At 41.0% G+C, this 13,146-nt stretch overlaps 1 protein-coding gene across 2 annotated transcripts in view; it reads left to right on the plus strand.

Annotated features, from left to right (window-relative positions):
• The window catches only part of stau2 (staufen double-stranded RNA binding protein 2), a 103,701-nt gene that overhangs the window by 66,025 nt on the left and 24,530 nt on the right, over positions 1-13,146 (plus strand). For both annotated transcript variants that reach the window (XM_087846112.1, XM_035909425.2), the window contains exon 13: positions 3,716-3,829. In XM_087846112.1, coding sequence (XP_087702238.1) covers positions 3,716-3,829 — 114 coding nt within the window. The remainder of the gene's footprint in view (positions 1-3,715; positions 3,830-13,146) is intronic.

Genomic DNA, 13,146 nt, shown 5'->3' on the forward strand with positions numbered 1-13,146 from the left:
GGAGCACTGGAGCTATCCAGCTTTAGAAGCCAGATGTCAAAGGTCGTTCCACATTAGTGCCGCCGATCAATCGCAGGCCTTGCATAACTCTCCTGCCTCTTTGTCTCTGAAGGAAGTGGATTAGAGGCCGTTTTCTGTGATGGGACCTGGGATGATTAGTTTGGCCTGTTTAGAATGCATGCGCTCACAGATGCATGCAAACATGCACTCAAAACAGACGGCCTGGATGGTAGAATAGACCTTTGTTTTTAAGATGCTCATTTATTTTAGTTTCCAACAAATCATCATAAATCAGATGATGCCATTATGTTCTTTGATGCTGGGAGATCACGGAAATTTCTGTTTCCTCCTCTAGGTCACAGTCTCTGGTAAATACTCATAATCAGGCACTTTGCTATTTTATCAAAAAGCCACCAAGAAAGAAAACCCTCCTGTTGATGTTTGGTGACTTGCCAACTTTGCTATTTTAGCTGCAATTCTGCTGTTAGCTTGACTACGTCATGTGTACTTTTATGATCCAGTATCATACAGCGTGTCAGGGGCATTACAGGCTTAAAGAGGACGTGTTTCCAGCTCCAGATCTCAGAGGGGGGACTGAAACATATACCCCAAAGAAAACAAAGCATAATCGACCAAGAGCTGTGCTAGGGGATAGCCAAATTCATTAGGATACTTTGGATATGATCCAGTAGTTGTTAAGATATTTAAGTGTAGGAAATCTCAGGGGGAGGTCAGAAAGAAACCCTACTCCGTACATAGTTTTGCAGCTAAATGGTAATGACAAATAATGAACAGAATGCAATGCTACATAGAAGAAAAACTATGACATCAGGAATCACTGATCATAATAGGTTTAACAGTTTCTTTATTCTGGGAAATGGATCACACAAAACTGCAGTCATGCCATATCCCTCCTGTTACAAAATGTTAGCTCAGATAGGATACAGCCCTGTAGTTGGATAAGCGGTTCACAAAATAGATGGAATCAACACCTTTACCCGGTGCCATAGAGATCCCAGGACCTACTTTGTTGGTGGGAGTTTGCCCCAGTATTGTGTCTCAAGGCAAATTGGTCCTGGGTAGGGAACCAGATGAAAAGCGATTCAAAACACCACTATGAAGAGAAAACGAACAAGGGCTGATTGATCCATGATCGACTGATCTACGTTGCTATTCTCACCCCTGGCCATGACCAAAGTGACCAAAACAGTGAGATTTCTGATGCAAGCGTCATTAGAACTTTCCATCAGAGAGTATCTGGAATCAGCCTTTGAAATAGGATGAGGAGCTCCATAACTCCAGAGGGACTTGGAGTAGACCCACTACTCCTCCACAATGAAAGTAAGCAGTTGAGGTGGTCTGGAGATCTGACTAGGATGCTTCCTGGGTGAGATGTTTCAGGAATGCCCTCTCCTGAGGCAGATCCAAGACACAGTGGAAAGATTCCATCTTTTGGCTATTTTAGGAATATCTTGGTGTCCCCCTGAAGATCTGGACAAATTGGCCAGGACAAAGGAGGTCTGGGTGTCTGCTTACACTGCCGACTCAGACTCAGATAAGCAGTGGATGGATGGATGAAAACAAGTTTATAGTTAATAATTTTGTATTACCAAAGGCAACAGAGCTGCCACTTACCTTACTCTGTGTATGAGAGCTCCTGATCTCTGCCCGTTCAAAGTCAGCATACTGACTTTGTAATTTGTACTCACTATTAGCTAAAAATACACACGTGTACCCTCGCAGACAATGGCAGAAGTTGTGAATTATAAGAAATCTGATATGCATATAAGTGTATATCTCCTTCATGTGAACGACTTTAAAAGAACGGCTGTTTCCTCCAGCACCATTAAGGGCCTCACCCTCAGCTGGAGTCCTGACAGCTTATGACAGACGAACCGTGCAGAGTACCCGCTGATCAGACAGCGTGATTACACCATACATCACAGGTTCCTAAACACAGGCCTCCATCCTGCCTAAACGCACCAGCATACGGGGCAGTTAAACACATACAAAGATTTGTATGTGTCTCTGTGTTCAGACGCTGAAGTATAACTGTGTAGTCTAAACTTAGTCACACATGGTTACCGCTCAAGAATATCAGTATTTTTAGCTCATTTGCAAACTTTGTGCCATAGGATTACTGTTGCAAAACCTTTTTTTTCTTACCCCAAAAAGTACCTCTTTTTTTCACCCCTCCTTTCTGTCTTTTCCTCTCTTTAATGTTGAAGTCTAGACAATTTATTGGAGAATAACTTGTCAGGGAATGCTTTTTTCTGTGGCTCACTTTACTGTATTAATGATTCATACACATTTAAAATAGCTTTCCACAGTTTATCACTGTGGCCCCATCTCTTCATCAGCAGGTTTGCATGAATTTTCCCACAAGTGTGTGCATGTTTTGGATGTAACATGACGAGCGCACACAAACATATCTTTGTATGCGCATATTCATATCTCTGTGTGAGTATATGTTATGATGGGTGTGTGGGTATGTGAGTGTGTGTGTGTCACAATGGGTCTGTGTCTTTAGGCAGACTTCAGTGTGTCTGGCTGGCTGATCGTAACTCACTGGGAGGGAAAGGCACACATCTCGTTCTGGAAGCTTTCAGTCACAGATCGTATATAGCCACTTTGGTGTGCATACCCTCTCACACACACACACACACACACACACATTCAGCTTGTACAACCACTGAATTAAGGTCTAGATAAGATGAAACTTTGATCCAGTCGGATAGTTGGTGCACAGAGGAGCACACACAGGCTTGTGCTTATAACACACATTTTCTGTTAATTGGCATGAAATGATTCTACTCAGACAACTAAAATATGACGAAGCTCACTGCACACTTGTTGTTTAGAGATTTTGCAGTTACTGATATCAAAATATTTTCTGCACATCCTGCTAGAATACATGCTGTAATGTAAGTGATGCATAAGATTGTGTGTGATTAGGCTTATATATGATGAGAGTTTGAAGCTTGTGCCCTTTTGTACTGCAGAAGCTTGAAGCTGTGTTACAGTGATAATCTTCCATGCCTGCTTACTTGGTTTTTTTTAACCCTTTTGCTCACTCAAATGTGAAGTCACTGTCTTGTTCCTTCCTTTCCTGTTGTCTTTCTGCATCAGTCAGATATTTTACTCCTTTCGGTTTCTCACAGTTATTGAGAAACCTACTTTTTATTGAGATGCCTGCAGCTGTCTTGGACCGAAGTAGGGCAGGCTAGTACGCAGATGAACCAATGCAAATACAGATACATGCGCAGAGTGAGAGCTAGTGAGAAGTAGGGCAGACATGCAGGCAGTATTACCAAAAGCCCTTGGATATCAGGGGCAGGCTGTCCCAGAGGAGCATCATGTCATAACAGTCCTGATTGCACACCATTTAGGAATGCCTGCAGAGTTAACCTTTCAGTGATGAGGGGTCACCAGTGATGTGATCACTAACCCCTCTGATGCTCCCCTGCCAACTGCATATACACACTCTTGCATTCATTCTCCCCTAATGCCATCTCTGTACGGTGTGGGATAATTGCCCACAAATGCTCCTTGGTGGCTATTAGACATGGAAGATTTACTCTCAAGCCAACCACTTCAAAAAATATTGTATCCCACTAAAAGCTTGAGATGCTTCAGTTCCCTTGTGTTTTCTGCGTTGATTTCTTTTTCCTGCATTATCTGAGGTAACTCACTTTATCTGCCTACCTCTGTCCAGGTGCAGTACAGCGATGCGCAGAGTGGTAAGGATTTTGTGACCTATCTGACTCTCTCCCCTGTGCAAATGACTTTCCACGGCACTGGGAGCACCCTCCAAGCCAGCCATGACCAGGTGAGTTTGCTTAGATGCATTCAGTATTGTGTAAAAGTTGTATACAATAACAGTAAAGTGAGGATGCTTTTAAAAAATATGCCCATTTTGTTTTTTTTGTTTTTGTGGTTATCAATGAACTGAATGTAAAGTACACTATACAAAAAACCGACAACATCCATGCTTTATTAAAGCACAAATTAGCAGTTTACCTCTGGAGTCGATTACTTTATGACCTTTTTAAGGGTCCAGTGTAATGTTTTAAAACATCAAAGTCAAACTCAGTGTTTCAAACAAACTAACAATCAAGGCCATTGACTACCAGCTTCAGTGTTCTGCAGAGAAAGTCATGTCAGGCAAAGAAGTCCAGTGGCTTTGAGGAGACTGATAACATGATGTAACAAATCCACAACAGACCCTGCCATGTTTTCATGCTCTCCAGCATACTTCTTTTATTAACAGGTTGCTGTTACAAACACATGGCTGCAGCTTTTCAGCTCGCAGCCGAACATACACACCAACAACAACAACAACAACAACACAGTCAGGACACAGCACAGATTTTAATGCACAGGAGGCGTGATGAGCTGATGCAGCTCTGGTGTGTCAGCCTCCCTGCAGCGGTGCTACAGAGCACACCCCGCCACATACCCCCATCACCCGACTGAGTCTTTTTTTAAGTTGCCTAAAATGTATTTTGATGCATCCACAGCAGTATGACGCTTCTGTGCTGATCCTTGTGTTTACTTTTTCAAACTGGGGGGTTTCCTACCATAACATATTTTAAGAAGTACATCGACTATAGATATATCCACTTTAAAAAAAACCTGAAATATATTTCTTCCTACGTTTATATATTTATAAAGCTCTGAGTTGACCAAATCTTCCTGTGGACTGTAATCAATGATCCTTCATGGCAATTAAATTGGATTTTTATGGCTCCATAACAGTGACAGCTGTGGCCCGAGCGTTTATGCTTTTGGTAGCCTGTCCATCCAAATCTGGTGAACATGATATCTCTTGGATGGTCTTGATGTATTTTAGTCACATTTGGCTCAGATGGTCACTTGGACTAAAGTCAGGGCTGAATAGATTTTGGTGGTCAAAGTCCAAGATCACTGTGATCTCAAGTCTACCCCTTGTGAAGGGGATATCTAAGACACCTGCAGAGTGTTCATTACAAATGACACTACATCTGGCAAAAATGTTTACTTGGACTCATGGGCAAACTGATTTAAAATCTGGTGGTCATTGGTAATGGTTACAGTGACCTGACAAAAAAAAGAAGTTTTTTTCCAATGTAAGAATTAATTTGACAATTGCAAAAACATTTCACAGAAATATGAAATAGCAAGAAATGAAATAATGATATTTTATAGTTAGTTCGCTGGTTAGCAGTGCTACAGAATCAGTACAATCAAGTTGGTTTTTCCAGTTGAATCTGATACTTATAGTCATGCTTGTGAAAGATAACTTATCAAATATTATAAACAGATACTTGTAATAATCAAGTATCTTATTAAAGACATTTGACAGTTGAATCAAAGACTTTATCCATCCAAAAATCAGACCAAGAAGTCGAGTACATATTAAACTGTAAATATCATTAGCTAATCTTGATTTTCTATTATATTTTGCAATAATAATAAAAATAAACTGCAATTGTCCCACTATGTTATCACTATGTTATCACTATGTTATCAGACGGGCGTCCTTTCCTGGTGCAGTCAAGTGTACCATATGCTGTATATGGTGTACTATATAGGACGTATTGTGAGACTTTGACAGGTCTCATCCTCTAATTAACAGAGAATCTCTGCTTTTATTATTAATCACCAGGGTGTTAGACCCACCCGTGGTAATATTCACTCACTGCATTTCTTCCCGACAGCTTTAGTTTTTCTATCCATCAAAAATAATCCTCATCCACAAATCTGATTAAACTTATGGCAGACCCTGTCATTCTCTCTCCCTCCCTCCCTCTCTAGTTTTCTCGCTCACTCTCTTTCGCATACTCACTGCATTCAGAAGGAGGTTCTTTGTCTTGTGTTGCCCAAGCAGAAAACCAGTTGCTTACAATCTATCATCTAAACATAGGACGCCTCTTTGTTCAGCAGTCTTCAAAGCTTTAATAAAGGGCCTGGTCGGCCCCGATTGGGCCAGCTGACAGGGGGCTAGTGTCGCCACCGCTAACTGAGAGCCAAGCCAATATAGGCCAGGCAGGTCTGCGTCCTTGGGACCTGTTGTTGCCAGGAGCACTGGGGCATGACCGACTGTTAGAGAAAGCCTTTCTTTTCCTCTTCTCAGTACAGTGAAGAGTATGACCACAAAGGGAGCACCTAACAATAAGGGGTCACCCCCAGCAGCCCTTCAGTCCACAACACTAACAATTCTGAAGGCATCACACATTTGGATGGCTTTACCATAGACCATTTTCCATCACAGGAACTAGCAGGTCATATTAGGGTGTCATGCTCCTTTTTTACATGTTCCAACCATGGAAGCTATCCCTGTATGACCTCTTTATGGGCTGTTTCCGTGGTGGGAAAAAGTATAAATTCCAGGATAAGTAGCTCTGAGCGCCCCTGAAGTACTACTGGGCAAGACTCAATGCTGAGACAGCACTTTAAAAAAAAAAACAGTAAGGCGATGCAACAATCAGCAACACAACAACTATATTTGTTCCCTCAGTCATCCTGTTTTTATGGACTCACAGTTCCATACTTACATCAATGACGTCAAATTATTTAAATGTTAGTTAAAGCATAATTATGACATCACATGTTACAATGTTACAATTGAAACAGAAAAGCTGAAAGAGCCAATTAGTCAGTTGCTGTAAATGTGCATGTCACTTAGTGGCTGCACCTGACACTCCCTGGACTTACTTATAAGTTATTGTAAAAGGTCTCCTTGTTCATTTTAGGCATGCGCTTTCATAAATTCAGATTGATTTGTTATATCTTTAACTTGCCAATTACTAAGTGAGTGAGTGAGCTATGTGTCTCCTAGGCCAAATGCCTCAGCACCCACTCACAGGCACTCTCATCTCACAATTTAATATGTACATTTAAAGATTGTAAATCTGATGAGATGGAACTGGGAATCTCAGCGCTAAGAACTGATAAAAAAACTTTTCCTGGAGCCTCTCTCTGTTCCTGCACACACAAAATTACCACAGTGACATGCGGTGACTCAATTTATGATCTCGCGGGGAATTTCCTCTAGTGTTATCCGCACTCTGGTGGAGGTTTATGTCTACTAGGCTAGAGTAACTGATAAAGATCCACAGCCAGAGGAAATCCTCTCCATACTTCTCTGCCCATGATGTTAAAGGAAAGATATGCATGATACAGAGTACAGTTATGAATGAGTTCGCAAACACAAAATAGAGTTGAAAAAAACCCCATAGTACTCATTTTCTATTTGTGTTTGCATGGTTCTGGCATTTCAGGCTTTACTTTTTTTACAAGCGCATGTCCATAAATCAGGTGTTAAATAAAAGGAAGATTAGTGATTAGGGTTTAATGATAGATTCCTTTATTTAATATGGAGGAACAGCTTAGGCACACATGAGCTGAGAAATCAGATATAATGTATTCTTTTAAAAGTACCATAACCCTGTTTTCTAAGTCACATAAAAGCAAGGATAAATTAACATGTTATTAAGATCAGGTGTATCAGGTGATCCTGAACCCTCCCTTATTTACTCTGTAATAGCCTCGGCTGCTGGGGCTTCCCATGATGCACTGTTTCTTCTTCTCTCGCCTCTTTTCACTCTCTCTGTGTTTGTTCACCACTCTGCATTCAATCATTAGGTAATTTTAATCCCTCTCTCTTCCTTGGTGTGTCTTTTGTCCTTTCTCACTCCCAGCTAGTTGTAGGAGATAGGTGCCCCTTTGTGAGCCTGTTTCTGAAAAAGGTTGCTTCCTGTTAAAAGGGAGTTTTTCCTTCCTACTGTTGCCAAGTGCTTGCTCACAGGGGGTCATTGGATTGTTGGGGTTTCTCTCTATTGTTCTATAGTCTTTACATGATCAAAAAAGCACTGTGAGGAGACTGTTGTTGTGTTGTGGTTTTATACTGTATTAATTCATTTTAATTGAACTAGATTTGCTCAGTTAAATTCACATTCAGACAGCTTTTATCCCACTTCCAAAAACAAATAACATGCTCTGTAACATACTGTATTTAGACATTTTGATAGGACTACATGCTTTCTGGACAGGCTGATTCCTGTGTTTGTTCTTCAGAGCTGAACTAACTCTTCTGGCAGTCCCTCTGTGGCGGCAGTGGGACACCAGGGGGGCCGAGGCCCTCTGGTCTGAGTGTAAGGTGTCGCTGGTCCAACATGAGTGGCCTGCAATCGAAGATGACAGGGTGACTGTTGTCTGCCACCAGACTCTTGTGTGTGTCTATGTGCATTTGGTTGTGTGTGGGATTGCTTTGCGTGCAGTAATGTCCTCAGCTGAGCCACCCTGGGTCCCAGGAGCCCTGTCTCCCAGATTGTCAGCTGTGACTGCTTGGGTTTTCTGCAGCAAAGGCACTTTTTGGCTGATTTGATGTGACACATTGACTATAATCTGTTAGGATTAAAATGTGTTGCAGACATTCTTTCAGGTAATGAGGGACACTTTTTTCTGGATTTGTTTGGTTATTAAGTTGTACCAGGTTTTCCAGGTATTCCTTAACAATTTATCATGAAGCTGTTAGGCAAAGTTTTCCATAAGTGGTTCATTATTTGCTGAGCCAGTGCTATTATTCCCAATTCATTCCACGCCAGGGTTACAGTAGGTAAACGCTGTTTTCTTGCTCTCTTGACCATTTTTGTTCGTTTATACCACAGAAAATGTAACACTTCTGGTAAAATTGACTGGGAATCTGATCGTGCTCTGGCAGACCAATGATATTGGAACAAAGGATGGAAGGGCAGAGCTATAAGGAGCCCGTTTAGGGACTCTAAATGTTAAACACATTCCTGTCTTTGTTTACATGAAATGTGTTGAAAAGGCTTGGATTTATGTTAGACCCAAGTGAGTATGGAATAGGCTACAGCATGACCACTGCAGATGCCTGAAACCTCTACTTTGATTTATATTTTTAAAATGTATATATTTAAAAAGGAAGTTGCCTTTTAAGGCAGTGAATACAACACTTACTACAGTGCTAGTGGATAGTTTCTTGGTTGCATTTAAGGGCTGGTAATCACTATTATAAGCCAATGTTTACTGTGTTTAAGTTAGGAGAAAAAAGCTGAAAGTAACGAAGTATAGTGGAAGATAGTAGGATAACTGCTGGCATGGTCTTCAGAGATCCCCCGTGGAGCTCAGGGGAACAGCAGGAGAGGGAGCTGCAGAGGGCCAGAGGTTGTACAAGCCTTGTGTTTGAAGTCTTCCTCCCTGACTGCAGTGCAGACGTTACCCCAAGCTGTGCTCCTCTCAGGGGGTCCTCTGGAGTGTTACCCAACCAGGCTGGCAGCTGTTGGAACAGCTTCTTCTCCCTGCTTATCTGTCTTAGCTGTCTCCTCTTTATGTGCCAGTATTTTGTAACCAAAACCAGCACCTGGACATATCCTAAATCACTGAATGTGGAGAACACAGGGCACACTGGTCTGTCACTCAGACATTGAAACACCAATCACCTGAATGAGGACTGGAGACAGTTTTTAATTAAACTTATTAAATGTGTATAGTAACTGATTGCCTGCATGGAGGGTTTTTTTTTTTTGGCAGAACTAAAGAAAAAGAGATTTTTATTTGCAGTTTCACTTGTGACGTGGTCAAAAATGACAGGAAGATAGATAAATTTCAATCAGCTGGAGTAACACAGTGTCCTGCCCTGAATCTATACTTATATGCCAGTCGCCCATCAAGGACCAGTTTCTGAGCCAGGAAGACCCTGGTTCGGATTGTGTTTTTGTCGCTTTTTCTGGCAAACAACATCCTGACACAAAATTTGGGTCATTTCAGAACAAAATTAATGACGCCATAAATATTTGGCTGATATCAAGTCACAGCTGAGTGTAATGATCCAAAAATTTGGCTTGCAGGAGAATTGGTCTGTTGCTTCTGTTAACTGGGTCAGTTGAAGAACTCATCAGCTAGAAATGCAAGTACTGTTTACACTATGTTATTGCGAGTCACTGCAGACCACTATTGCATATTTGGGTTGGATGTCTTTTTCTTTATATATATATATATAGTACAAAATGAGACCTGGACTTTGTTTAGTCTTAAGCTCTACATTGTTGTGTGTAGCCAAAAACAGCAAGTGGAAAATAAACTTATTGCAGTTGCTGGTTTATAAAAAAATTACCTGTCTTAGCAGTCACCAACATCAAGCAATACAACCCTCACCCAGAAGCTACCTGAACATTTAGAGATTACTACAGGTGGTGCTCGTATGTTCCTCTAAAGGTTCTGTAGAACCTAAATCCTGCTAAGGAAAAGCTCATACCTTACATTCACACTGTCAGACGTATCCAAACCATGATTAGCCCCTTACCCATCACCACTCTTTCCCTACCCCAGAGAGAGACAAAGCGAAGTATCTATAGAGCGATCCATCATTCCTGCCTGTCTTCCCACTTGCCCTCCTCAGGAAACACCTTTCAGACCAGGAGATTAGAGTGTGACGGGAAGAGAGAAGAGCAGTGAAAGAATGATGAAGAGGAAGGTGTAAATGATTAAGAGGGAAAGGCTCGAAAAGAACTGCAGAGAAACTGATTAATTGAGCAAACAAAAGACTGCTGAGGCAAGGAATGAGAAAATGGGAGATACAAGTGTCTTTTTTCGCTACCTAGAGAACGCCAGTAGGAATTAACATGAACTTGCCCATTAGGGGACTTGTTGATATCTCCTAGTGGCCTCTTGGAACATTAGCAAAGCTTTTAAGGGTAGACATCAGCCATTTTCACACATGCACTATAACCTTGAACCTTTCTAGACATTATGTGAGAAAGTTGTATGTATGTGTAAACAATACAAGTCTGCTCCAGTAGACTTGTATCATTTACAAACTCATTTGCCACAACAGTTAATGTGTGATAAGTCTTTTTAACATGGAATATTTTGCTGGGAGACCTTGACACGTACCACCAATGTAAACATTGTAGTTCAAGCTCCCCCAGACACACACCCAACCACAAAACTGCTCTGTATTGGCTTGGAAAATGGCAAATACCCCAAGGCAATGGCTTAGACCTCCAAACCCCCTGGATTCCAATTTTATTGTGCATCCCACAGATTTGTCAAAACAAGCTAATCTGTTTTGATTTATTTTTTTTTTTTGGTCAATTGATTAGTCCATTATTTAGCAAATTGTTTTTGTTCCACTACAGTGGAGAAGAATGTACTTAAAAAGCTGCACTATGGTCTTCGGGCCAATCAGATTTTCACTTCAAAGTAATCTAAGTAAAAAGAATGGACTGCCATTAATAGAGCAATTTTCTAGTAATAGAGACCATATTTGTACTATATGTTTTAAAACATTTTATCTACCCCTCATGTCCACAGCCAGTTTAAAATCGCTATTTCACCTAACACCAATGTCTTTGGGCTGCCCACACAGAAACACCCCACTCAGGGTTAGAACCAAGAACCATCTTGCTGTGAGGCAATAGTGCTAACCACAAAATCTTCTGTTAGCTACTCACTTATCCACAAGGGGTCGCCACAGCAGATGCATTTGATTTGGCCATTTTTTTTACGCCAGATGCCCTTCGTTACATAGCCTGTCCGGGAATTTGAGTGTTCTCCTAGTGACCATCACTGAACTAACCGTCATCCATGCTTTGGTAATATATGAGCCTGGTTCCGGTTTCACTAAGTGCTTGCTAAAAAGGAGTCGTCTGTGTTATCGTAGGGTTTTTACCTTTGCAATACAAAGCATCTCGAGGCAACTATTGTGATTTGACACTATATAAATAAAATTGAATTGAATTGAATAATTAATATGTACTAGTAATAACACATTTATGAATGACTGCACATCCAATAACACAGTTTACCCACAAGTGCTAGCAAAACATATGATAACTTCTGTTCCAAAGCTAAAATTAAAAAGGCCTGCATTTCAGGCTGTCAGCGCGTGTTGGTAAGGTATGAGCTACAAAGTAATTTGACACGTTTTAGTACAATTTTTAGACACTCACATACAGGCATTAGTGCAATTTTCGCTCGCAGATAGTGTTACTGTGCCTGCCAATCTGGATTACGTTCCATTGCTTGGAGTGTCTCTGAAGCTGACGTTTTGGAGATGTAATACACTTTGAGAGCAAATAACGTTAAGAGTGAGTTCCTTTCTCTTAGCAGATTTGTCATTCTGTCATATATTGGCTTTTTTGCGCAAATAACTCCTTTTTAATCAAAATTCTGTCAAAAAGAATAATTTATGTTTTTATTGAAATTAATTGTTCTCCCAGACCAGTGTGACTACTTTAGAACAAGCAAAGGTGCCGGATTCATTATCACATTCATGGTGAGAGGAGCAAGATGTTTTGGCAGTGACTTTGCAGCCTTCAGGGGCGTCAGGTTTTGCGCGTGATTTCTCACGCACACAAATTAGGTGCGGATAAAGGTTTGTAAAGCAGTCGCACCTTCTTTCACTCGGCACCTCTGTGGGAGGTAAAGGAGAGCTGGGCTACCCACTGCTCTTTGTAGCGTCTTTTGCTCATTAGCTTCATGTCATTTGATACTGAGTGATAGCTCGCCTTGCTGAAAAGGTCCCCAAGATAAGGACCATGCATTTAATCTTTTCCTCTGCTCTGCAATCTTTCAGTAACAATGTGTGAGATGTGTCATCTGTGGGGAAATCACCTTTTTCTAATGGCAGCACAGTGATGTTTTACTCCTCAAAGGTTAATATTTCTCCTCTTTTTAATAATCTGTGTTATGCAAGCTGTTTCACCGAATCCACTTATGCTTTGTTGACCTAATATACAAGCCACACAGTAGTAGAGTGATGCCAAGAAGATGTTTTCAGAGCTTCAGCCTTCCTCTGTCTATTTGAGCTCTTTGGAAATAATCCATTTGGTGCACAGTTGTGACAGTGATGTGCATTAATCATCCTAATCTCTTCATCCACTGCCATCCAGGCCAATGTCTTACGACATAGATAAAACACAAACCAACATTGAAACTGTCAGTCTCATCCTGTCCTTGGAAAGTTGCAAAATATATCAAGCGCCTATTGTTCAAGGAAAATCTCTGGATTTAAAATAAAATCCTTTGACTCGATATGGAACGACACTTCTTGTGGTTAAAAAGACTTAAAGAAAAAAAGAATTAATCATCGCAGGACTGCTCTAAAACCATATCACACCCTGACAGTAATTGCAGGCA

The sequence above is a fragment of the Neolamprologus brichardi genome, chromosome 9 (assembly GCF_056152115.1).
Source record: "Neolamprologus brichardi isolate AB-2024 chromosome 9, ASM5615211v1, whole genome shotgun sequence".
Taxonomy (NCBI): Eukaryota; Metazoa; Chordata; class Actinopteri; order Cichliformes; family Cichlidae; genus Neolamprologus; species Neolamprologus brichardi.